The 27,950-nt window shown below is 39.8% G+C and overlaps 1 protein-coding gene across 2 annotated transcripts in view; it reads left to right on the top strand.

Annotated features, from left to right (window-relative positions):
* The window catches only part of DNER (delta/notch like EGF repeat containing), a 357,090-nt gene that overhangs the window by 293,160 nt on the left and 35,980 nt on the right, over positions 1–27,950 (top strand). For both annotated transcript variants that reach the window (XM_055290869.2, XM_055290868.2), the window contains 2 exons: positions 2,406–2,528; positions 13,540–13,653. In XM_055290869.2, coding sequence (XP_055146844.1) covers positions 2,406–2,528; positions 13,540–13,653 — 237 coding nt within the window. The remainder of the gene's footprint in view (positions 1–2,405; positions 2,529–13,539; positions 13,654–27,950) is intronic.

Genomic DNA, 27,950 nt, shown 5'->3' with positions numbered 1-27,950 from the left:
ATGTTGATTAGTGATGTTATTTTCATATGCCTGTTGGCCATTTGTATTATTTTGTACCATACATGACTACCAACTCAAAATGGACTAAAAGCTTAAATGTAAGACCTGGAAGTATACAACTTCTAGAAGAAAACATAGGGGAAAAATTTCATAACACTGGCCTTAGGAATGACTTCTTGGATATGATATCCGAGGTACAGGCAACAAAAGCACAAATACACAAGTGGTACTTCAAACTTAAAAGGTTCTGCATAACAAAGGAACAATCAACAGCATGAAAAGATAACCTATGGAATGGCAGAAAATATTTGCAAACAATACATTTGATAAGCGGTTAATATCCAAAACTCTTGTTAAAAGAAAGATCTTTCATTGAATCTAAATCAGGAATCAGCAAACTTGTTCTGCAAAGGGCCGGATAGTAAATGCTTAGGCTTTGCAGGCCATATGGTCTCTGTTGCAACCACTCAGTCCTCTGTTGTAGTGTGAAAACCGCCATAGACAATATGTAAATGCGTGACTGTGGCTGTGTCCCAATAAAACTTTATTTGCACAAACAGGCTGGGATAGATTTGATCTGTGGGCCATAGTTTGCTGACCCCTGGTCTAGAACAGAGTTTCTCAACCTGGCTGTATTGTTATTTTTTTCTGGATAGTCTTGTTGTGGGAGGCTGTCCTGCACAGCCTCCTGTAGAACTGTAGGATGCTTAGCAGCACTCTTGACTCTACCTACTAGATGCCAGCAGGAACCCCTCCCCCTACCTCTAGTTGTGACAACGAAAAATGTCTCCAAACTTTTTCAAATGTCCTTTGGGGGACAAAATTGCTGCTAGTTGAGTACCTCTTATCTACATGATGGAAATACTCTAATGAAGGATATAGAAATATTTCCCTAAAGTTCCAAAAAGTAGGGTAACATACTACTTTTCAGAAGAATTGAAAACTATAGTATATTTGTCTTAGGTAGGTCAAGTGCTCCTCAAAGGGGCCATTATCACAACCAAAATTTGGAAAGCTGTTCAAAAACAACTGAAATGGCAACATGTTTGAAAAGTGCTCTGTTAATAATGCAAATATGAGCTTAACCTACTTTTATGATAGGCACAGGAAACAAAACAGTTCAACATATTAGCATGTTCTAATGGGACTTTCTGAGTTTGAGAGTTGGTTGTGAGTTGGAAAGGCTAGGGAAAACTAGTAGTTCTAATTCCTACTTGGATGAGGGCTTATTTTTTCTGCTTATCTGAATTCAGAACGAACACAGGCAGTGTGACTTTTGAAAACACTCATATGTTTTTCATTGTTTGGACAGGGCCGGACAAAAATGGCCTGGTTTCACTGCAAATTGGCAGTAACACATGTTTTCAAAAGTTGAAAACAGCATAACCCTCATGAGTGAATCTCAAAGAATGTTGTCTTCTTGTCCTTTAGAATAAACACCTGTTTTGCAAATAGGAGGGTAAAATCCATCTTTATCAAGAAATTGTGGGTTTATTTTTTCTTCACTTACATTATTATTTCTTTAGTAATTTAAACATTTAGGTACAATTTAAAATATTATAATTTATATACTAATATCTTTAAACAAGCAATAACAAAAATACCCTCACACATTTCATCAAGAATTTCAGTTAAGCATTTTAAGCTAATTTTCTTTTCTGACTTGAAAAGGAAATACAGATATATTTCTCTAATGTGGTTCTCACACTTCTTGTTTTCTTTTGTTTTTTTGAAATGGAGTTTTGCTCTTGTTGCCCAGGCTGGAGTGCAGTGGTACAATCTTGGCTCACGGCAACCTCTGCCTCCTGGGTTCAAGTGATTCTCCTGCCTCAGCCTACTGAGTAGCTGGGATTACAGGTGCCCGCCACCACGCCTGGCTAACTTTTTGTATTTTTAGTAGAGACAAGGTTTTACCGTGTTGGCCAGGCTAGTCTCAAACTCCTGAGCTCAAGTGATCACCCTGCCTTGGCATCTTACCAGCACTTCGTGGTGGCATGAGCCACCACACCGAGCCAGGTTCTCACTCTTGAAGGGAGCTGTTTGCTCCTCCCCTGCTGTAAATCCTGCTCATTCACTATCTCTGATGGCCGCAGCAGACACACTCAGTGACTGGATCACCCTAACACCAACACCGTTGGATGCACTATGATGAAAATGTCAGTGGATAAATGGAATCACTTCTTTTATACTTGGGATCATGAAAAAGTGTGGTAAGAACAGGCTTCTTCATAGCCTTCCCCCAAATCTACCTTTCAACTTTACTCCAAGAGATCTAGCTCCTGAAATCCCATCTGTTTGTACCATACTTTCTAATGAATACCCCCAACTGCCTTCCCAGCAGGCTGGTCCCGCGTGGGTTGTAAATGGGATGCATTTGACAGTGGGCCTTTCTCTCTGTCCCTCAGGTTACCACGGCCTCTACTGTGAGGAGGAATATAACGAGTGCCTCTCCGCTCCATGCCTGAATGCAGCCACCTGCAGGGATCTCGTTAATGGCTATGAGTGTGTGTGCCTGGCGGAATACAAAGGTGAGAGGCCGCCTGGCCTTCCTGTGCCAGAATGGATCTAAATGACATCATGTATTTTTCAGTGTAAATGCATAAACTTCTAATTGGACCATGAATTGTTCAGAATGAAAATCAAATGCTGAAGCTGGCATGATTAATGGGTCCAAGGAGACCAGTTTGCAAGTCTCTGGTTTCTTCCTGATAGATTGAGAAACAACTCTCTCTCCTGTCCTGTTCTTCATGGATCCTCGCTCTCCTTTTTGTTGAATGTGTAAAAAGCTGAAAACAAAAAGTAATATAAAGATGGACTGTCAGACATAGATCAGAGACCATGGCTGTGAAAACTGTGGAAGAGGAAGGATGCTGTTCTATAAAGCTTCTTATGTAGAGATAGAATGCTGTACTTCCTTGGGGAGGAGACAGGCGGAGTCCCATGTATTGGCAAATAAGTTAATGCTTATTAAAAACAGGCGACATTGACAGAATGTTTCTAATGTGTGGACCCCGTTCTAACCCCTAATGTGCATAGCTCACTAAATCCCCCCAAAAACCCTATGAGATGGGCAGTAATGCTCTTCCCCTATAAGCCTGGTGAGCATGGTTCCTAAAGCCCTTTCTCTCAGCATCTCCACTGGCCTCTGGCCACGTTTTGTGGATGGCAAGGCTTCCTGGAGCCCGGATACCCTCAGACGGCCCTGTTCCAGGAGAGCCTATTTATCAGCTGTTGCACACATTTCTCTAAGCCATGACTGCAGGGCCGGGTTTAGATTTTGGAATGCTTTTGTGGGCTCTATTTATAGCCATTTCACTTAACCGCTTGCTCCTATTGCTGCTTGCTTGATGCCATCCACCTGCCTGGAGACCTTGCATTGCCCTCACCGTTGCTTCTCTTTGGATGAACCTACCTTTATTTAGTAACCTTTTTGACAAGTCTCATGGCCTTGTAGGCTACACTGAAAACTTGATTAAGCTCCTGGATAAAAGTGCTGAAGCTGGGCCAAGTCTTGACTTTGTGTTCCACAGATCTGATGCTTCTTTTGGAGTATGACGTTTGGTTAGAACAAAACTCCACTAACATCTACCAGGACACAACAGCAGATGTGCTGGCTTCATTCTCAGGCTTCTCAGTTCTGAGTCTATCTATCTATTATCTTTCTCTCTACCTATCTTCAACCTCCTTCTTTCCCCTTGCTCCTTTCCATGTCTATAAATATTTTCATGGATTTCTTACCCTGAACAAATGAAGATTCCAGGAAGATGGCAGCTCACATTGACATTCAATCTGATCCCTCCTGACTCTCTGCTAGGGATGGCTCAATAAGGTAGATGACCCTAAATGGGGTCATCTGAAGATCTAGGGTCTCAGGAAAGGGTATGTGTGCTGGGAGCCTTTGCTTAACAACAAGAACAGGGGATGAGGGCTCCAGAGAGAACTGATGACTCAATGAACAGATGAGTCCAAAAATTCCTTCAGCTTATAGAGAGGAAGTGCATGCTGTAATTGTGCTGCATCTGACCCTAGGAGGCAGAGGGGCATACTGATCTCATGGATATGGGCTGCTCTCTAAGGAAATTGCACAGTAGGCAGAGCTGCCCCCCCACCCCCCATTTTTTGTGGCCTTGAGAACACCAAACTGGGAGGCCTCTCTCTGCCTCATGCCTTAGTACACAGGGCCCCATTGGCTGCCCATCCAGCCCTGAAGGGGAATGTGTTATGTTGTCTGTCTCAGCCAAGATTTCCACGCTCTAGCCTGGCCAGTACAAGGAGCCCACACCAGCAACTCAGAGAGGGAGAAAAGTTTTGGGAAATAAAAACAAAAATTGCAACAACAGCTCTAAACACTCAAGAAAGGAAGTGAAGAAAGTAATGTATACCACTCAAAATTGTATTTGGATCTGAATAAAAAGGAGGAACTAGTGCATGAGAGAATCAAAATATGAGGAAGTGGAAACCACGAGTGAAAAGACAGGAAACATGGAGAAAAGATTCGAGAGATCTGCTCCTGCTTGAGCGATGGGTGCTCAGAAGAAGGAGCATGTGGAAATAGAAGCAGAATTCACTAACTCCTAGAAGGAGGTGTCTGTGAAGTGAAGAAAGTCTTACTTTCAAATAGAATGGGCTCACAGGGCAGTAGTGGGATTAATGAAGGAGATGATACACAATTTGAGATTTCCTGGTAAAATTTGTAACTGCAAGGATAAAGAGAATTTTTTACAAGATTTTTCGAAGGGATCACAGGTTACATACAGAAGAAAGAGAATCAAACCAGCATTGTACTGCCCCTCTCTATCATGAAGGTAAAGGATAGCAGAGCAGCGTTTCAGACTTTTAAATGAAAAGGACTAGGAGTTAAAGGGTTGTTTATATTTGAGGGCAACAGAAAGACATTGTCATACATTCAAGGATACAGAAAATGTAGCACTCTATACCCTAAGTACCTTAATAAGCATCCCCACCAAATAGGAACTAAATCAAAACAAAGATATCCAGATAGGGGAAGACAGAGAATGGAAGGAAGGGATTTATCCCTTTAAATGCAGGCATAAATCTAAATAGATGATATTTATGTGATTGTGAATGGTAATATAATGGTGAAGGAAAGTCTCTTGAAAAAAGTAGATCCACCTTCTGTATCAGCTATCTATTGCTGCATAACAAATCAGTACCCAGTACTGGCTTAAAACATGCTTCTATTACCTAACAGTTTCTTAGGTCCAGGTGTGGCTTAGTCAATTCCCAGCTCAGGGGCTCACAAGGGTGAAAGCCATGTATTGACTGACTGAGCTCTCATCTGAGGCTTGAATAGTGAGAGATCAGCTTCCAAGTCCCCTTAGGTTATTGGCAGAACTTGTGTCCTTGTGGCTGTAGGATTTGTGACCGCTTGCTCTTTGAAAGCCAGCAACTATGACAGAACCCCCACTGCTTCCAGTCTTGAACTTCCGGGAAGGCCTGGACTTTTTTTTTTTTTTTTTTGTGATGGAATTTCGCTCTTGTTGCCCAGGCTGGAGTGCAATGGTACGATCTTGGCTCATGGCAACCTCCACCTCCCGGGTTCAAGAGATTCTCCTGCCTCAGCTGCCTGAGTAGCTGGAATTACAGGCATTGACCACCATGCCCGGCTAATTTTGTACTTTTGGTAGGGACAAGGTTTCTCCATGTTGGTCAGGCTGGTCTTGAACTCCCAACCTCAGGTGATCCACCCACCTCAGCCTCCTAAAGTGCTGGGATTACAGACGTGAGCCACCAAACCCAGCCTGGACCCTCTTAAAGGTCTCACTTGGTTAGGCCAAGCCCACCTGGGGGGAACTCAAAGTCAACTGATTATGGACCTTAATTGCATCTTCAAAACCTCTTAACTGCCATTTGCTCTTGGTTGGAAGCTCACACTCAAGGGGAGGGAATTACACAAGGGTGTGACTCCCTAGGGGTCACTCTAGGCTGTGTCTGCCACTCTTGCTCTTAAGGAAAAATTTCAACAAGCAAAGTGGTTTCATATTATTTAAAACAAAGCCATGTGTTGAAGGGGGTGAGGATAGGAAAGACCGAAAGGCATACAAGTGTGTTAAAGATTTCACTCCTGGCTGGGTGTGGTGGCTTGCACCTGTAATCCCAACACTTTGGGAAGCTGAGGTGGGCCGATCACCTGAGGTCAGGAGTTCAAGACCAGACAGTGAAATCCTGTCTCTACTAAAAATACAAAAATTAGCCAGGTGTGGTGGCAGGTGCCTGTAATCTCAGCTACTCGGGAGGCTGAGGCACGAGAATTGCTTGAACCTGGGAGGTGGAGGTTGCAGTGAGCCGAGATCACGCCACTGTACTCCAGCCTAGGTGACAAATCCAATGGGCAGGTAAAGTGTTTATTTAATTTTAGTATATTTATGAAGACATTTAGGTTTAGGTTTAATTAAGGCTGCTGAAAACAGGGAGGTAAACCCTAGCAATGTAGCAGTAAATGGTAGAACTTCTAAACTAAGAGTGGTAGGGACATGGGGAGGGTAGGTAGAAGGTCATGCTCTTCTGCCCAGAGGAAGAGTGAGGCGAAGTGAGAGGCCACATGATCCTGTGCTTTTCTCTCCGTGGGGGGATGGACATTCTCCCCCTTTTGGAAATATTTTTGCCAATATATATTTACATATAGTATGTCTGTATAAATTCAGGAAACCGTCAGATGGATGGGTTTCAATTCTTAACTAGTACTTACCTGGAGTTAGAACTTGGATAGGTAGTATTTTAGGGATAAAGTTAAGCGTTAACTTTTTACTTTACATATATGCTTTTTAAGTGGTAATTTTTACCTCTTAATATTCATATTTTTAAACTATATATATAGTTTTTATATTTTTAGGAGGATATATATAACTATATATAACACTATATATATAACACTCTATGTATATATATTTATCCTCCTAAAAAGAATGAGTGCAATAGGGAGTCAGCCAAATATATAGCTAAGAACATTTTGAAAAAGGAAAAAAGGCCGGGGGCAGTGGCGCACACCTGTAATCCTAGCACTTTGGGAGGCTGAGGCCAGCAGATAATGAGGTCAAGAGTTCGAGACCAGCCTGGCTAATATGGTGAAACCCCATCTCTACTAAAAATACAAAAATTAGCCAGGCGCTGTGGCACACGCCTGTAGTCCCAGCTACTCAGGAGGCTGAGGCAGGAGAATCACTTGAACCCAGGAGGTGGAGGTTGCAGTGAGCTGAGATCGTGCCATTGCACTCCAGCCTGGGTGAAGAGCGAGACTCCATCAAAAAAAAAAAAAAAAAGAAAAGCAATGAGGGGGAACTTCTGCCAGATGTTAAAAAACCCATTATAATGCTACAATTATTGTTACATTCATATATTACCCGAGCAAGAATGGACAGATAACCAAAACTGAAGAATGGCCCAGAAACCATTGTCTGTAATAATAATGTATGACTCTTAAAGAGGAATTGCTAGGAATGAGAAGGGAATTCTTTTTAAATAAGTGCTTCTAGAAAAACTGGGCTGCTAAAGAAAAAAAGACGTTCTTACACTTCTAAGTAAATTCCATGTAAATAATAATTTTAAAAACCTCTTCTTTGACTTTTTGTGTCCCCCCTCTGCTTAAAGTCCCTTTCTTCCCTTTTGCTTTTTCAACCATGGCTCTTGGCCCTTGTCCACATCATTCCACTAAAAGAGGTTTCAGGAAAATTCATGGTGAAGTAATTGAAGTCATTTGGTGAAATCTATGAAGCCTCCCCTTCCACTTCTGACTCAGCCAGGGTTCCTGTCCCTTTGCCCCACTGAGCCCTGGGGTCCCTCCTGCACGTCACCTTGCTGTGTCTTCTGCAACTTCATTCCTGACCAGGTTCTCCTCTCTGCCCTCACTAAGTCTTGGTCTCCCAGATGCCGTGAATGACGTGGGTCTCCAGGCCCCTTTCTCTCTCCCTCCTCTTTGCTTTCATCCACTCCTATGGCTGTATCCACTGTCTGAAATGTTGACCCCCAAAGAGATGTGGCTTCTTCCTTCTTTAACTGCCTCTTTTCTTTATATTTGCCATGACAATTATGTTTAGCCTTGTATTAAATTCTTTTTGGTTTCAGACTTTCTTCTTCCCTACACTAAATCATAAGTTCTGCAAAGACAGTGACTACATAGGCCCTTTTTCTTTTTAAATTCTCTACAGCTCTTACTATGGTGGCTTGCACAGAACAAATGCGCAATGGCTACCTTTACTTGAGTTAGAACTACTGTTTAACACATGAATTAAGTAAAGGAAACCAACTTAAACATTTTCATGGAATGTAAATCTTCACTGTAGATCATGGAACTGTTAGAAAGCAAAATTCATGGAGGACCTCTGTGTAACCCGTCTTCAGACAAACCAAAATACTGCTGTGTCCTTCAAAACTAGTTCAAGGCTGGTTTCTGATGGAACTTCTAAGACTTTGTGAAGTGTTCATACCTCATATTGTCAAAAGGTTAAGGAACAGCCCCATAGTGATTGATTTTTATTTCTAGAAGATCCAATGAAATGATCAACAATATATATATTTGAAATTTTTGGTGATAAAATCTAGAAAAAAACTTTGATTTTTAATTATGAAAATAATATAACAATAATAAATATTTAGAAGAAAAGAGAAAATTCATAATTACTCATGTTTTTACAACATGAGCCATAATAATCTGTGTTGCTTCCATTCTGTTTTTAGTATCCATGTTTTTACTGTACAATAATCGAGTATACCTACAATTTTATATTGTTCTGCTCACTCATAATAAGATATTATGTTTGATTTATGTATTGCTAGGAAGTCTTACTAGTTTTATTTTAAATGGCTTTGTAATGTTCCCATGAGGGAATACTTATCCATTGCTTTGTTGTTGCATCTGACATGGGGCTATTACAAATATTTCTGGAATTAATATCTTTATATTGTTTTCATACTTCCTGGATTTCTTTCTAGGGATAGAGTCTTAGAAATGAGATCACTGGATTATAGATTTAATTACATTGTACATTGTACCTACTTTTTTTTTTTTTTTTGAAACGCAGTATTGCTCTGTCACCCAGGCTGGAGTGCAATGGTGCTATCTTGGCTCACTGCAACCTCTATCTCCCTGGTTCAAGCAATTCTCCCATCTCAGCCTCCTGAGTAGCTGGGATTACAGGTGTGTGCCACCATGCCTGGCTAATTTTTGCACTTTTAGTAGAGACGGAGTTTCACCATGTTGGCCAGGCTGGTCTCAAATTCCTGACCTCAAGTGATCTGCCCACGTTGGCCTCCCAAAGTGCTGGGATTACCGGCGTGAGCTACTCTGCCCGGCCTGTACCTACTTATTTATTTTTAAAGGCTACAGAAATTTTAATGGGAAAGAAGAGAACTCCTTCTTTGTTGGATAAAGTTATTGCCTTTGCTAGATTCTACTTAGCCAGGGAAAAAGGATTTCTGGTTGTTTTGTGCACCTAGCCCTTTCAAGTACTGTGATAAATACAAAAAGGATAAGTCAGAGTTTCTGCCTTCTTTGGGCTGTTATTTAACCAGATGAGCAGACTGAGTGACACACACGGGAATAATGAGGCTAAGCTGAGATGTCAATTGTAATTTCTGAGCTGGGTTAGAAAATGTTGAGATCTGTAAAGATTGAAATACTGGAAAAAGTTTTCACAGAGGAAGTAAGTTTGGATGAAATGAGACGATGTCTTAAATATTAAGTGTAATAACACTTCTTTACTGGCTTAGTTTCCTGGAGATAAAATATTGATTTTCATTTTTCAAATATTAATTGTAACTAAATTTGTGATGACAACAAAGACTTATAATTGGTGTACTGCTTTTTGAATTCTAGCTTATTTCAATTCTAAAATTAACTTCTGTAAAGAACCCTGTTGGAATCAAAGTCTTTTTAGAAACATTTCTTCTCCATCCCTTCATATGAAAAGTATGAATTTTTATTAGTTTTGACTGAATTACAGTTTATTTTTGCTTGAGACTAAACATCAGCTTTGTAATAGTACGTGCTGTGTCCTCTGCCAATGGGTGATGCATGTGTCGTTCCACAGACTTAGTTTGAAGTGTGGACCTGGTTTTCTCTGACAAAATAGGGTGTTTTTGAGGCAGATTTGGAATTTGGAATCTCTCCTCTGGCAACCTCACCTGTGTGTCAGCCAAAGTACACTGGCTGTCGCCCCTCTTGAAAGGATAGGATTCCGGTGTTAGGTCCATAATTTCTTCCATGCATTATGATACGGCCTCTGCTCTACAGGACTTCAGAGATTTGTGGGAGAATCAGACAGGAAAGCAGATAAGTTATGATTTGGCACAGTGAACTCCGTGACAATGACAGTCCCGGCATGCTCTCAAGGCACAATGATGGAAGAATGTGGTCTGTGTTGAGAAAATCAAGGTTCAGCTTTGCAGAGAGAGGGTGTTTGGATTGGGAATTGAGAGATTAGTTAAATATGCGAAGATCAGGTTGGGGGAAGGGTGTGAAAGAAGGTGACTCCTCAGAGGAAACAGGATGCCCAAGACTTGATGTTTTCTGGGAATGGGAGTAGTGAGGAGGGCAGGAAGAGGGGGCCTAGGGACCTCCAGAGGAGGAGGGTTTGAGTGGAGACAACTTGGCACATCAATAGTGTCCATGATCGTCTATTCTCCGTGTTTAAAGTTTTTAGCTCAGAGTTGTTCAGTTCTAATGACAAGCTGAGCAATATGACAAATATATTTTATATACGGATTAGCAAGGTTTACGATATAGAAATGTGAGTCACCAAAGTGCTCTCCAAGGATTTTTAATACCATCTTGCTTCTCTGTAATCAGGTTTGTGTGAAGATTAGCTGTTGTCCAGTCTTGCTGCCAGAAAACTCTCAATAGATGCTCAAGGGACCAAATGTCTTACCATTTGAAAAAGAAAATTAACAAGGGAAAAAAGTATTGTCTCCCCGCCCTCCAAAAAAGAGCCACCCATCCAAACAAAAACCTCAAACACCCGAAAGATTGAAATTGCTTATGGGCCGGGCGCGGTGGCTCAAGCCTGTAATCCCAGCACTTTGGGAGGCCAAGGCGGGCGGATCACGAGGTCAAGAGATCGAGACCATCGTGGCTAACACGGTGAAACCCCGTCTCTACTAAAAATACAAAAAATTAGCCGGGCGTGTTGGTGGGCGCCTGTAGTCCCAGCTGCTCGGGAGGCTGAGGCAGGAGAATGGTGTGAACCCGGGAGGCGGAGCTTGCAGTGAGCCGAGATCGCACCACTGCACTCCAGCCTGGGGGACAGAGAAAGACTCCGTCTCAAAAAAAAAAAAAAAAAAAAAGAAATTGCTTATTATCTTGAGTGTTTTCATCAAGTCTATTTTGTTGAAGACTTTCAGTAAAAGGTAAGATGCTTAAATATTTGGCCTAGAATTTGCTTTTCAGTCTTGTTTTTAAAATGTGGTAGTTTGTGTGCTAATATGTTAGTGATGTTAATATATTACTAGAAATCCAGTTACAATCATTTTATTTCTTTGACTTCAGGTCTAATGGAAATGTTTTCTAGGCTTCAGGCACCTCTGAAATTTGGTGGTGGCTGTATTTCCCACTACAAGCAAAAGTCTTTTTTGTCACTTGGCTCCCATTGATCAGCCCAATGGGAACTTGTAAATATGTGAGTCTTTGTATTGTGATAAACATTTTGAAGCAGAAAAGGCTCTTCTGCTTTTTATTCTTTCAATTGAGCCTAGGCTACTTATGAATCAGTAGGAAAGTAAAAACAGAGACTCCTGGGAGAAGAGGCCGTACACACCCCAGTGAAGAAGAATGACCAGATTTATGCTAATCTTAACATTATTTTGATCTCTTATGTTACCATGCAACCTGGGTTAGGGATGAAGAAAGTTGAGGAGGCTCCTTCAAGTCCCTGGAGATAGAGGAAACTAAGACATGGCTGCGGGAGGCTGTATCCCACCAGGCATGAGGCAGTGGGATCACAGGGCTGGTCTCAGAAAGAAAGAAAGGCAAAGATCTGAAAGATACTTCAGAAAAATACCCGGCAGAATATTGTTGATGGCTTGGCTAGGCGGGGCAAAGGATGAAAAAGAATTACCGGTCATTTATTCTAACATTTGAGCTTTACCTGGCTCAAATAAGTCATTAGTGTGAATATAGAAAGGAAGTTCCATTTCTATTTTCTCTTACTTCCTTTCCTCCTTCCTGAGCCCTACTTCTTAAGGCACTGAGAAAGAAATAAGGGAAAAGCCCAGCAAGGATGATTTCAGTGCCTAAAGGATGAGTCATTGGGTGTGGCAGTCCCTTGCACAACATGAGCTAAGTAATGAAGTGCAGAGAAAATTAAGTAAATACCATTCAGTTACTATTTGCTTTATACATATTTTTCTTGAGGCTGTTGGGAAGTGTGGGCATATCATTATGTACATTCTTAGGCAAGATAGAATGTAATTTATCCTTCTCTGCAAAGGGTGGGGGATAGGGGAAGGGAGAGAGGGAGGAGGGGCAGGAGGAGGAGGAGAGAGAGAGAGAGACACTAATCTATTCATCCATCTTGGCATCCAGTGTAACACCAGCAGATATCCCACCTTTCAAATAGCATTAGATTTTTAAAGTTTTTAATAAAATTATAAAAGAATAGATATTTGTAAAAAAGGTGCCAATAATGTAGAAATACACAGATGTGAAAATCAAAATAAGTCTCCTGGAAGTAATCCAGTCCCACTTCAGGCATTTGTGTACATACATGCACACACAGTCTTTTTTAAACAAAAAAGTAAATGAGAAACTTTCTGTTTTACTTTACAGATTTTTTAAAAAAATGCCTCTTCTTTGTTAAATGAGTGCTGAGCTCCATAGAGTTTTGTATATTTCCACAGTCAATTCAGGGTCACTCTCAACAGCCTACTTAGCAAACACAGACTCTGGGATGGGATTACGGGCAGGTTCAAATCCCAGCTCCTTTCTTACCAGGCTTTTGATCTTGGACTCTTTCCTCAGTTTCCTCATCTGTAAAATGGGGGAATAAGGATAATTGTCTCATAGTGTTGTTGTGAGGAATAAACTAGACATAAAGCATGCAGTGATGTCTTTGAGAATGAAGTCTAAGTATCACGTGGCTTCCCCTCTCCCCTGCAGTTCTTCAAAGTAGAACTGGGACTCACTTAAATATCTGATTCCAAATCTTCACTTTCAGGTTGCTAATATTATATTTTATCAAGGCCATCTAGATATTTTCTGTTTCTTTTGGAGACTTATAAAGCATTTGCTATTGATTAATTTATCTTTCAGGCTTTTAACTTTCTGTTCCCCAGGCTTTGGGACACGTAGGCAGAGAAAGTACAGATAAAAGACTATGGTGGGACCTATGGACAGTGATCGAATGTGTTACTTTCTCATAAGGCAAGTTTTTACAACAATCTAAAATCATGAGTGGGCACGTGTGTATACACACACCCACGCTGGGAATCTCCCTCGCATTGTTCCAGAGAGTTCCGACTTTGCTTTCAGAGGCCATGGGAGCTAAACAGTCCTGGATGAGTCATCCTGTTTTGCTTGTTTCTCTGCAGGAACACACTGTGAATTGTACAAGGATCCCTGCGCTAACGTCAGCTGTCTGAACGGAGCCACCTGTGACAGCGACGGCCTGAATGGCACGTGCATCTGTGCACCTGGGTTTACAGGCAAGTGATTCCATGGACTGAGTTTTCAAATTTACCACAAAGTGCCTGAGATTGCAGATGTTAAAAAACCCAAATCCATCATGAATAAAATATTGCAAAATATAGACACCATTACAAAATGTAAGGAGGCATGGCTTGGATGAAGATCTATTTTAAAACAACCCATTGTGTGAGCCTCATTAAATGAGGCTTTTCTGAGATGGTCGTTTGGCATCTAGACTTACAAAGACTATCATTACTGTACATTTCCCAGGCTAGGACTATGAAACATGAGAAATGAGCCATTACATGAACACTTGAGAAAGGTGATGGGTTAATGAAAGTCAGAAGATGGAAAGAAGGAAGGGGTGTGTCTTCTGTAGATGCTTCTTTCAGCTGCCATATTTATTTTTATTACAAGATATAAGTGTCAAGGGAGAGTGGGATGGGAGGCGAGATTGGCGGGGCAGGACTGGCTTCTCCAGAAACCTTGGTGGCCACTGAACACCGAGCATGAGGAGCCACTTCTAGATTGGGGATTCCAGCCTAACTTGGGGTCCTTCTTCAAAGTCACCCCCTTATGAGCTTCAAGGACTTTGTGAATCTCCAAAAACAGATGTGAAATATGGTTTGTACGTGTATGTGCTGAGGGTAGCCTCTCAAATGTTCATCAGATTCTTTTGGAGACTTAGAAAACATTTGCTATTGATTAATTTATCCTTCAGGCTTGTAACTTTCTGTTCCCCAGGCTTTGGGAAACGTAGGCAGAGAAAGTACAGGTAAAAGAAACTAAACCACCGGAGACAAGACGTTCCACCCCCTGATTTTCCAACAGAACCCAGGGATCTTGAAATGTAGAGAGTAAGACAAAGTCGATGTTTTTAGAGTTTTGCTCAACCAACAAAAGCTTAAGGGTCACTCTGGATTGCAAATTGGAAGAGGATGACATATCAAGTACCCACAAAAGAAGGTGGGCTCTGAAGCCAAAGACAAATGTTATGTTATCATTGGCTGGAGAGCACCTTGCTGTGTCCACTTCTCCCCTGCTAAGCCACTGTGGCCACCTCCCAAGCCCTGGAGAATTTCACAGAGCCTTGGTCCCTAAGCCATCCCAGGGGAGCCTCATCTGTGCTACTGGTGAAGGTGACAAAAGCCGAGGTGTAGGAAAAGCAACTTCTTTTTTTTTTTTTTTTTTTTTTTTTGAGACGGAGTCTCGCTCTGTCACCCAGGCTGGAGTACAGTGATGCGATCTCGGCTCACTGCAAGCTCCGCCTCCTGGGTTCACGCCATTCTCCTGCCTCAGCCTCTCCGAGTAGCTAGGACTACAGGCGCCCGCCACCAAGCCCGGCTAATTTTTTGTATTTTTAGTAGAGATGGGGTTTCACCATGGTCTCGATCTCCTGACCTCGTCATCCGCCCACCTCGGCCTCCCAAAGTGCTGGGATTACAAGCGTGAGCCACCGCGCCCGGCCAGGAAAAGCAACTTCTGATTCTCCTTCTATTTATCGGTGTCACAGCCTATGTTTTCCTTTTGGTTTTTATTGGGACTGAGAAGTGGGCTTACTCCAAAAATGATTCACAGATGACTTTGTTTTGCTTATAAACACATGCAGACATTTATACTCACCAGTGGAGGCAAAAATAATATTAGGGGAAGCATCCTGGGTTTTTTTCCCAGATATTCTTATCCCATGAGTAAAAAAAAGCATAGAAGGAAAATTAGAAAATATAGGACTATGGGAAAAAAATCCCACCACTGAAAATTGCTCTGTTAGGAGGTAAGTATTATTAAGATTTTGATACATTCTGATATCCAGAGATTTTCCTGAAGGTCTGTGTGTGTGTAGTATATAGTGTATAGTGTATATGCATATATATTTGAATATAAAAGGAATCATACTGCTCATACTATTTTATAATTTACTTTTCACTTAAAAATATATATATATCATAAATGTGTTTTTACATCAAGGAATAGCTTCTGTTTTATTTTTACTGGCTGCCCTGTAGTCCATTATATGAAATATTATGATTTTTTAAAAGTTCCATCCACAATTCAACTTTTGGGCAGTTGAGAACTTTTCCCCGTTATAAACAACATTACAAGAAATCTTGTATTTACATCTTTGTATACTTATCTTATTATTTTTAGTATAATTTTGCAGAAATAGAATCCCAGGGTCCAAGAGAATACATACATATTTCGATATTACTCTCTAAGAAGAGAAAAAACAAACAAACATTGAACCGATATTTTCTTCTACCAAAAGTGTACAAGAGCATTTATTTCCTTGTCTTGACACAAATACTGAGAATTGTCATTCTAGTGGTCAAAAATACCATTTTAGTGTTGTTGAAATTTGTAGATCGTAGACTTCTAGTAAGGTTGAACACTTCTCAAATATGTTTCTGGTTGTGTTTCTTCCTTTATGAACTCTCTATTCATATCCTTTGTCTGATTTTTTATGAGACCATTCATGCTAATCTTTACTCTTCTTGATTTGAAATAGCCCTTTATTTTAAGTATATAACAGTTTACCTGCCATAGGTTACACATATTTTCCACTGTCATTTGCCTTTTAAATGTGGACAAAGTATTTTGTTTTCCATGTTTTATTTTAGTTTTACATAATTACATATTGAGGTCTTGATTTCTTTTCTTGTTTCATGCTAGAAAGATTCTATGTATCGAGATTTCAGAAATATTCTCCTCTATTATGCTAATCATGTATGAATTAATTTTATGCATTTAAGTTTCTAATGCATTTGAAATTTACTTCAGTATTTTATGAGAAAAGGTCGTTTTCTCCAGAATATTTAGCAAAACTCCAACTATCTACTCCACATATATCTTGAAAATCTCAAAGACACCCCAAACTCAGATCTTCTTCTCCTTTCCTTCTTTAAATATCTGCTAGCTCATCAAATGGCATTACCATCACTCCCAGTCATTCTGGCCAGAAACTGGGTAACCATTTTGATACCGTCTGATATGGCTAAGCTTTGTCACCATCTGATATGGCTAAGCTTTGTGTTCCCACCCAAATCTCATCTTGAATTGGAATCCCCATAATCCCCACATGTCAAGGGAGAGGCCAGGTGGAGGTAATTGGATCATAAGGGCAGTTTCCTTCATGCTGTTCTCATGATAGTGAGTTCTCATGAGATCTGATGGTTTTATAAGTAGCTGGCATTTCCCCTCCTGGCTCTCATTCTCTCTCCTGCCACCCTGTGAAGAGGTGCCTTCTGCCATGATTGTAAGTTTTCTGAGGCCTCCCCAGCCACATAGAACTGTGAGTCAATTAAACCTCTTTCCTTTCTAAATTGCCCAGTCTTGGGTAGTATCTTCATAGCAGTGTGAGAACAGAGTAATATACCTTCCTCTTTTTCCCTCTTACCTCCATCCAACTACCAAGGACTCCTAAAAACCTCTTAGATCTTTTCACTTCTTTGCAGAGTCAGCACCATGCTGCCTTCACCTCCAACCTGCACCACTACAAGCCCTCCTATCTGGTCTCCTCACACCTATTCCTCCTGATTCCTAATCCATTTTTCATACTGCAGAGACCTTATGCATGGTCATCTAATCTTATCACTTTTTACCTAAAACACCTATTAGCATTTTATTGTCCTTAGGAAAAAGATCAAAGTCCTTAACATAATCTTTAAGACCTGAGTGGTCTGGCCCCATCCAGCCTTTCCAGCCTTGTCCTGGGCCCCTCTGCCTGCTGCATACCTGAACATACCATGTCAGGCTCTTCTCAGTAAGGTGCCTTTCCTCCATCTCTTGCCTCTCAGCCCCCCTCTGCTCATCCCTTTACCCCTACCCCCACCATACCCATATATACCCCACCAGCAATCCCACCCCTAGGCATTTTTTCATGAGACCCACCCTGATCTCAGGGCACAGTGGGACTCACTGAAGTAGGTTTAAACATCACTGTAACTGTTTTTTGAAAACAAGTGGTCTATTCTATTCAGCCCTGGTAGTTTTTCAGCCTACAGAGGACCATAGAATAGTTCCTAAAGTCATTGAGGGATTGTGCTGTTAATGTGTTTAACAGAAAACTGGTCCCAGGAGATGCTCCAAGGAAAAAAGTGTTCTGTGGCCAAGTAAATGTAGGACATGATACATCCCACGTGCAAATTCATAAAAGATGTCTGTGTGCTCAAGGTTCTCAGAGGTCTTGCAGTAAAGAATCACATTTGCTTTTATCTTTCAATCTATTTGATCATAAAACCATTTTTTTCCTTAAAGAGAACCTATTGTATCCTGAGAACTAGTGTTCCACAGGAGAGGCTGTTAAGTATTAACTGCTTCCATACAAGGAGTTTGGTGCTTCTGCTCTTGAGGTCGAGCTACCTTGGAATCAAATACTCTTTCATTGTACCTGAGGTTTAGCAGAAGTTACACTTGGCCAGCTACTGAGTGTTCTAGAACTCTCTGCTTGACCGAGTGGAGTGAATCGGGCAAATCATTGCTATATAATTAGATACTCAATCCAATGTCATATTTACCGTATTAAACTGGCTTTCTTAGGCCATCAGATAAAGTCTAGGGTGTGGTAGGTGGGGGACTCTGTCCTCACTTGCTGAACTTAGGCTTCTGGCTGAAAATACGCTTCCTCCAGTCATCTGAACAGAGAGCCTCCCTGCTCTTCAAGCATTTCATTCCTTCTACACAGCTCTCTCCTTAAGGCCCACTGTCCTGGCCTAGGTCCTGTCCACCCTTCAGTCACTGTCTTACTTTGGGACCACTCTTGTCTCCGAAGCTTTGCAATTCTATGCCCTTGGAATTATCTGGCTGAGGACCAGTGGATGGAAGGAAAGATACCCTCATGCAACATTAATTCTCTAGGACTTGCTTTATTTTTTTACCTGAAACCGTAGACTGGACACGAGGTTACCGTACTTCAACAGGGAAGCCAAAGATTCTTCCAAGCCCATTGACATTGTCATTTGAACAGCTGGGACAGAAGTGACCCATTCCTTTCTCACCAGAGCAGGAAATCCTTGTGCATTATTAAAGGTGGAATGATGTTACTATATCTTTCTCTCTGTCTTTTAACTCAACTATTTTTTGATATTTGTCTTTCAGTTCACAATAGAATATTACAATTTCTAGTTCAATTTTTATGGTAAAATACCATCAGTGCTTTAATTTCATTGACATTTTCATTGAATTTCTTTGATGCTCAGCATCTTTCATGTGGTTATTTGCTCTTCATATGTCTTTACTTGTGAATTATCTTTTCAAATAATCTGCCCATTAAAAAAATTTTGGTTGTCATACTATTGATTTCAAAGAGTTCTTTACATATTCTGGATACAAGTTCTTTGTCAGGTATACATTTTGCTCATCCATGCATTTTTTTAATGGTATCTTTTGGGGAGTAAAGTTTTCAATTTTGGTAATTGGTCTAATTTATCAATTATTTTTCTTCTACGGTTTGTGCTTTTCTGGTATTGTAAGAAATCTTTGTCTACCTCAAGATGGTGAAATTTTATCCAATATTTTCTTCTAAAGTGTTTTTAAAATAGGTCTGCTTTTAAGTTTAGGTGTAGAGTCTGTTTTGAGTTAATTTTTGTGTACGGTGTGACTTAAGGATGGAAAATATTTTTTCCATGTAAACATTCAGTTAGTCCAGCATCTTATTGAAAATACAGTCTTTTCCCCATTGGATTTCGTTGCCATATTTGTTAGAAAACAATTGATTATATGTGGGTCTATTTTTCTCTGGCTAGTTATTCAAAATTTTAGTTTGAGATTATTGAAGCTTTACCTGCAGTTGCAAGTAGTAATAGAGAGAGATCCAATGTAAGCTTCACCCAGTTTCCTCCAATGATAACATACTTTAAAACTACAGTACAATTTCATAACCAGGATACTGGTTATGAAAGGATACTGACATGGATATAGTCAAGATACAGAGCATTTTCATCATCACAGGGACTCCTCATTTGCCCTTTTATAGCAATACCCTTTTCCCTTGCGCCACAACTGTCTTTAATTCCTGGAAACCACTAGTGTATTTTGCATTTTTGTAATTTCAAGAATATTGCATAAATGGAATCATATAGCGTATAGCCTTTTGAGATTGATTTTTTTTTCCACTCAGCATGATTCTTTGGAGATGCATCCAGGTTATTTTGGGTCAATAGTTTCTCCCTTTTTGTTGCTGAGCAGTATTCCAAAGTATGGATGTCCCAGAGTTTGTTTAACTAGTCCCCTGTTGAAAGGAATCTGGACTGTTTTCAGTTTTCAGCTATTATAAAAAAGGTGGTGTAAACTGTCATATATAGGTTTATGTGTGAACATAAATTTTCATTTTTCTGGGACAATTGCCCAGAAATTCAGTTGCTGGGTCATATGGTAGTTGCATGCTTCATTTTATAAAAAGAGCCAAAGTGTTTCCAGAGTGGCTTATGCATTTTATATTCCCCACCAACAATGTCTGAGTGATTCAGTTTCTCTACATCCTTGCCAGCATTTGGTGTTGTCACTATTTTTTATTTGGGCCATTCTGATAGGGGTAAAATGATAGCTCATTGGGGTTTCAGTTTGAATTCCCCTAATGATAAATGATGTTGAGCATCTTTTCCTGTGCTGATGTGTCTGCATATCCTGTGAAGAAATGTTTCTTTCTGTCTTTTGTCCATTTTCTAATCCTATCATATCACATCAAGGCTACATACTGTCAATGAGATTTATGATCATTGACGTTGATGTTGATCACTTAGCTGAGGTAGTGTTTGTCAAGTTTCTCTACTATAATGTTACTCTTTCTCTCCCTTTCCATACTTAACTATTTGGGAGGAAGTGACTTCCTTCCAAAGAAAGTGTTGTGTAGTCCACACTTATCAAGAGGGGAGTTATGCTCTTGCTCTTTAAGGGTAAAGTAGCTACATGAAGTATTTGGAATTCTTCTGGATGAAAGATTTGTTTATTCTCCTCCATTTGTGTATTTATTTAATCATTTATTTATGGGTTCATGGATATTTATTTTATACTTTAGGTTGTAATCCAATACTTTTAAAATTTATTTTGTTGCTCAGAATGTTGCAGCTTTGGCCATTGGGAGTTCTTTCAGTTGGCTCCTATACCTCTTTGCCACATCCCCATTAATGTGGTTAATTTTTTGTTTTGTGGCTAATTTTTTGTTTTGTTTTTTAAAACATATATATCTTCTGGTACTGCAAGATGCTTCAGCCTCATCTTGTGAGGAGCATTCCTGCTCCAGTTCTAGAGTCATTCATTTCTCTAAGGATCTCTGGTTTTTTTAATTGGAGAATACTATTAAAACCAAGATTTGGGTGCTAAGCTGTGCTTGTTTCTACTGGGATATCACTGCTTTTAGGTCCTCTCAGCTGACAAAGTGAGAAAGTACTTGTGTATACTAACCCATGGACATGCGTTTATCCGTAAATAGTGCATGATGTAGTCATCTTTGTCTATATTAAGCTAAACATGACTTCACAGTGATGTCTCCAACTCTAGTTTATTACAGCATGAATAGTTTTAGCCTGCTCCCCTTGCTTATTTGTAAACCCTTCATACCAACAACCAAATACTGCCTTTCATCATCCATCATTTATTTACTTAAGTGTTCAGTTTCAGTATCCACGTATAGCAGTATCAGAATTGTTAACTTATACCCTTGTGGGAAACAACTTTATGAACTAGACTATCATGTTTATGTACCACTTATTTTGCATTTAGTCTTATCAATGCTACCCATTTCCAAAGTCACTTAGGTCAGCTCCTCCCCGGACCCCTTCGTAAGGTTGTTCCATATGTTTGTAATATAGTTAGAATCTTTTCTCACAGTTCGCATTCTTTCCTGAATCTTCTAACTAGAGGAGGCTCTTTTATTTACATTTGCTTATGTAAGTATAATTTTTCAAGCATCATTAGCTGAAAAGGCTATCTTTTCTTCATTGAATTGCTTTTGAACTTTCGTCAAAAATCAGTTGGCCATATTCTGTGGGTCTGTTTTGGGCTCTTCTTTTTCATTGATTTATGTGTCTATTCCTCCACCTTTATTATGTAATAACAACTGTAGTTTCATAATAACTATTGAAATTGGGCAGAATAATGCCTATCACCTTATTTTTTTTCCAAAACTGTTATAACTATTCTAGTTCCTTAGCCTTTTCATATAAATTTTACAATAATCTTGTCTATACCTACAAAAGATTTTGCTAAGGAATTACAATAAGCCAGTATATCCATTTGGGGAAGAATCAATATCTTTACTATTTGGAGTCTTCCAATTCATGAATGTAGTGTGACTCTCCACTTATTTAGATCTTTGATTTCTTTCATCCACATTTTTTCCCTGTACATGTATATCCAAATATGTGTGTATATATGCGTGTGTGTGTGTGTGGTGTATTTTTAGTGATTGTAAATAGAATTGTTCTTTGCTAGTATATGGAAATATAATTTATTTTTGTATGTTTAAATTGTATCCTGTGACCTTGCTGAACTTATACTAGTTTTAGGATTTTTTTTTTTTTGTAGATTTCTTGGGATTTTCTACGTAAATAATGATGCCATCTGAAAAGAGCGGCAGTTTTATTTCTTCCTTTCTGATAGGTATAAATTTTATTTTTTGTCTTGTCTCACTAGCCAGAACTTCTAACACTAGGTTTAGTAAGAGCAGACATCTTTGCTTTGTTTTCAACATTAGGGGAAAAGCGTTCAGTCTTTCACCATTAATGATAATGTCAGCTGTAGTGTTTTTAAGCTGTTTATCAAATTGAGGAAGTTCCTCTCTGTTCCTAGTTTGCTGATAACTTTAACCATAAATTGGTATTGAATTTTGTCAATGGATTGATATGATCATGTGATTTTTTTCTTTAGCTTATTAATATGCTTGGTTGATTTTCAAATACTGAATTAGTCTTGCATGCCTGGAATATACCACCTGGTCATAGTGTATAACTTGTTTTATATAATACTTTGCTAAATTCTATTTTCTAATATTTTGTTCAGAATTTTTGTATCTATAGTCATGAGAAACAAGCTGTTTCTTAAGTTATTGTTTTAAAAAAGAAAGAAAATGATTTTGTTTTATGAGAAACAAGTATTTACCATGAACATAGACACAAAATAGTTTTCTTTTTTTAAAAAAATTATTATGTATTTGTCTAGCTTTGGTATTGAAGTAAAACTAGCTTCTTGGAATAAGTTGGGAAGTGTTCTTTTGTATTCTATTTTCTGCAACCGATTGTATCAATCTGCTATTAATTCTTCTTTAAATAGTTGATAGAATTTACCAGTGAAAGCATTTGGACCTGAGATTTCTTTCTGGGGAGTTTTCAAGTTTAAAGTCTTAATAGTTATAAAAGTATTTAAATCATCTATTTTATATTTGATGAGTTGTGATTATTTTTGAGGAAGTAGTGCATTTTTTAAGTTGTTAAATTTACCTGTGGAGTTGTAATATAGTACTTCTATGTTATCCTTTTGACATCTGCAGTCTTTAGTGATATTTTCTGCTTTATTTATGATATTGGTAATTCGTGTCTTTCTCTTTTTTCCTTTGTCAATCTTGCTAGAGTTTTGTCAATTTTGTTAATCTTTTTAATAAATAGCTTTTTGTTGCATTCATTTTCTCTATTGTTTTCGTTTTCAATTTCATTGATTTCTTCTGTCTATTATTTTCTTCCTTCTTTTTGCTTGGGGCTTAATTTGCTTTTGTTCTTTCTTTCTAGGTTTTTTGGGTGAGATCTTAGAGTATTGATATAGGCTTTTTCTCACAGCTAATGCATGCATTTTAGTGCTATAAATTTCCCCCTCAGTACTGCTTTGGCTGTATCCCACAAAGTTTATGTTGTATTTTCATTTTCAGTCAATTTAATTTTTATTTTTAATGTCCCTTTATATTTCCTCTTTGATCCATAGACTACTTACAAGCATGTTGTTTATTTTTCAAGTGTTTTGAGGTTTTCCTGTTACTTTTTATCATAGATATCTAGTTTGATTTAATTATGGTGAGAGAACACTCTACGATTTCAAGTCTCCTAAATTTGTTGAGGTAGTTTCATAGCCCAGAATATGGTTTATATTGGCATATGTTTTGTGGGTACTTGAAAAAGTTGTGCATTCTGTTATTGTTGGGTGACTGAGGTGCTTTGGAGGGTGGAAGTCCATGCTCTCCACTCCCCTCAGCTTTTGGTGGCATGGGTAAGGGGACTTAGTTTTTTTTGTTTGTTTGTTTGTTTGTTTTGTAGTGTTTGGCTGGAGTGGAGCAGTTATTATCTATAATTTTTTGTCTTGCTAGGCTGCCCCTATCTTGGTTCTTTGGTTACAGAGAACAGGCTTTCGTGGGAGTTTTGTTTTCTGCATCTTTTGACATTTCCGGGTTGCTGCCTTCTCCAGCACCTAATCTGGAATATATGAGGTCAAAAGAAAACTCAGAGAGCTCACAATCATGTTGTTCCTTGGGTCCTGAGATTACTAGCCAGTCTGTCTCTTTCTCTCAACTTCTTGGAATTTTCTTATGTTTATTTTATGTACAATGTCTAGGGTTTTTACTTGTACTTGGTGGGAGGGATAGGGAAACTATATCTGCTCCATCTTTCCAAAAGCAGAACTCTCACTCTGGCTGTTTTTAGGAGTTTTCCGTTATTACTAGGTTTTAGCAAGCTGATTGTGATGTATCTGTTTGTTCCACGGTGGGCAGGTCTATGCAAACCCACCCCCAACATCTGAGGAAGGTAATAATACCTACCTACAAAATGGCACAATTCCTTCACACTAGACCCTCTGATTTCAGTAGTTACTTGGTTTTGCCCTTCCTTCACATTGACTACCCTCTTGGTAACCAGAGTCTCAGAGGTATTTTTTGTTGCCCTGGCGTAATTTTCCCCTTTGTGGGTTGCTTTGAGGCCAGTGACCTATGCTCAGACAGACTCACATCTGAGGTTGGTTCAGCCTCAAGGCCCAACCATCACTCTCTTTTACTTTTATTTTAGCTATTATAGATAACAATTACCAAGGGGTTTAATATTTCACTTTTTCCTTATTAGTTTGCATTTTCTTACACATCCAGTGAACCACCTCCCCTGGAGTTAAATTCCTTAGTTCCATTGGTAACTTTTACCTTTAGCAACTGAGTACAGCACAGATGGGCTCCATACCTTAGGTGGTGACCACGTGACCACTGTGGAATCAAAAATTCCTCATTCCCCACCCTTTTATTCTTTCTGTTTCTGTCCACTTAGTTTTACCTATATCATTTTTTTTCCTTCACTTTGAAACAAACTTTAAATAGCCTCTAAACTAGGTGATATTACTTTTCCATATTAACTGGTATTTTAACTCTTTAACTCTTAAATTACTGAAAAAAATCTTGAAACTAGTTTTAGTTACCAAAGATTACTAAAGTCATGTAAACTAAAAGGCATTTGAGTTGGTTTCTGTCTTCTTGATAAAATATTTGTCTGAAGCATTTACTTTTCTTTAAGCCAATTAATTAGAGCTCTTTTGTATATTTTGGTAGGGATATATCACATACACATGACACATATAAAATATAGACATACAGATACACAGAAGCAGGTCTTATAGATTTATAAGATTTTTCATTTGCCAGTTTTCAGTTTCTTTCCCCCCTTTAGACTGTCAATCCAAAGACATGACTCTTAGGTGAAACAAGGTAGGAAATTTATATCTCAAAGGCAGAGAACTTAGGCTGCCATTGTTATCTGAAAACAAGATTGCCAGGAAAAGTGTCTTCTTTTTCACTTAGCTTGTTTCTTATCTAGATTATTGGCTTTAGGTGGAACCTTTTTTTTTTTTTTGAGACAGAGTCTTGCTCTGTCACCCAGGCTGGAGTGCAATGGTGCCATCTCCGCTCACTGCAACCTCCGCCTCTCCGGTTCAAGTGATTCTCCTGCCTCAGCCTCCCAAGTAACTGGGATTACAGGTGTGCCACCATGCCCAGCTAATTTTTTGTAGTTTTAGTAGAGATGGGGTTTTGCCATGTTGGCCAGGCTAATCTCGAACTCCTTACCTCAGGTGATCTGCCCACTTCGGCCTCCCAAAGTGCTAGGATTACAGGCATGAGCCACTGTGCCAGGCCCAAGATGGAGCCCTTTGAAGCATGCAGTTTGTAGGGCTGAACACTTGAGCAGGTACAGCAAAAAGGCAGAACGTTTAGATCCCTCAAAACCAAGGATCCCATTTTACACTGAATCCTGGGTCCCCCAAAAGAGGGAAATACTACAGGATTGGACAGTGCAATGCTTCCACGGTGCACCTCACTGCAAGGACATTTCCCCAAGGCTGATGCGCAACTCAACGCTGATCAGCCCACTCTGCGATCAGCCCATCCCCCAAAGTGTGTCTTATCCCATAGTAGGGCATGTTTAGGTACCGAAACCACAGTTTTCTTATGTAAATTCCCAAAGAAATGAGTATCCCCCTGTAGTAATAATCATTTTCGGCCAAGTGCCATCAACCGCCTCTAAGACTATCTCTCTCCTGTGACTGCCAGTTATTACACACAGCAAGGGCAAGTCCTCTCACGGTACAAAGTAATCTCTGGCACCCCCAAAAGCCAAACAGATCAGGTAACGCAATACGAAAGAGAGTCATGTTTTGTACCCAAGAGGAATCTGCCTGCTTATAACTCTTGCGGTTCTGTAAAGAAAAATAGAGGTACCTCCCTCAAAGAGGAGTATTTTCTGTCTCCAAGGGATCCCAGACTGTCAGAAGTTCCTTTTTGTAGGTCCGTCATGTGGCATCGAGGGTGGCAAGAGGAAGGAGGGACAGACAGATGTAAATGGAGAAAACAGAATTCATTTGATTGAGAAGTTTTACAGAGAGAGAACAGAGACCTTAAAACAATACAGATATATGGTTGACAATAGAGCTCTTTAGAAAATCTTTTCTAATTTTAATTCCCCCTCAAGCCATTTTACTTTGCTTTTGCTGCTAGATGGGCTCCCATCCCCAATGGCCACAGAAGTGGCCATGTTAAGAGCAGTGACTGCTCGCCATCCTTCCTTACTGCGGTGCGACAGATGGCTCCCACTTAAAAGTCACTCTAAACATGCTGGCATTTTTGGGGTGTCCCTGTACCCCCACACAAGCGTCTAAAAGGTGAGCCACACCACTCCACATAGAAGTGGCTGCCACCTGGGATTACCCACACAGATGCTTCATTCCCTTTACCCATTTCTTGGTCTCTCAGCTCCTGCAGGCCTCTGCAAACCTGCCCCCAAAGTCTGAGGAAGCTGAGAGGCTGAAGAAAGAGGCTGACATATCCAGTTTATCAGAAAGAAATGTTTAATAGGGACTTACAAAGAGAAGCCTGTCTGTGTCTCGGGCAGTGGGGAAACAAGATGGTGGATCCCCACACCCACACCATTACCCTTCAGACCCAAGGCTTATGATCCACAGAGGGAGAGGTGGTTCAGAAGGGATGTGCAGGACGATTGAAGTACAATAACAGCAAAGTTGTTTTGACCAAAGGGCAGGATTTTTGGTAAGTATCTGTTCTTGTACAAGGAACAGTACATAAACTGGAATCCTTAGAGGCGTTCCTGGAACTGGGGTTAATCAGTATCCAAGATGCAGTTGCTTTGGCTTCTGCACTGTGATGTGTGTGTGTGTGTGGTTTTCTTGCGTTTATCCTGCTTGGGGTTTGTTGCACATCTTGAATCTGTGGTTACAGTTTTCATCAAACTTGGAAATTTTTAGCCATTAATTTATGAAATATTATTTTTGGCCTCATATCCTTTCTCTAGGATTCTGAGTACATCTATGTTAGACTGCTTAAAATTGTCAAATGGGTCAGAGTCTCTGCTTAGTTTTTTTTTCTTTTCTTTTCTTTTCTTTTTTTTTTTTGAGACAGAGTCTTGCTCTGTTGCCCAGGCTGGAGTGCAGTGGCATGATCCCGGCTCAGTACAAGCTCCACCTCCTGGGTTCACGCCATTCTCCTGCCTCAGCCTCCCAAGTAGCTGGGACTACAGGCGCCCTCCACCGTGCCCGGCTAATTTTTTGTATTTTTAGTGGAGACGGGGTTTCACCATGCTAGCCAGGATGGTCTCGATCTCCTGACCTCATGATCCACCTACCTCGGCCTCCCAGAGTGCTGGGATTACAGGCGTGAGCCACCCACCATGCTAGGCCTCTACTTAGTTTTTTTAAAAGTCTTTTTTCTTTCTGAGTTTCAGTTTGTCAAGCTTCTATTGTTCTGTTTTCAACGTTACTAATATTTTCTTCTGCAGTGTCTAATCTGCTATTTTTTTATTTATTTTTTTATTTTTTTTGAGATGGGGTCTCACTCTGTCACCCAGGCTGG

Source organism: Symphalangus syndactylus, chromosome 8 (genome assembly GCF_028878055.3).
Source record: "Symphalangus syndactylus isolate Jambi chromosome 8, NHGRI_mSymSyn1-v2.1_pri, whole genome shotgun sequence".
NCBI classification, from domain to species: Eukaryota; Metazoa; Chordata; class Mammalia; order Primates; family Hylobatidae; genus Symphalangus; species Symphalangus syndactylus.
This window is presented reverse-complemented; position numbering and strand designations above follow the sequence as displayed.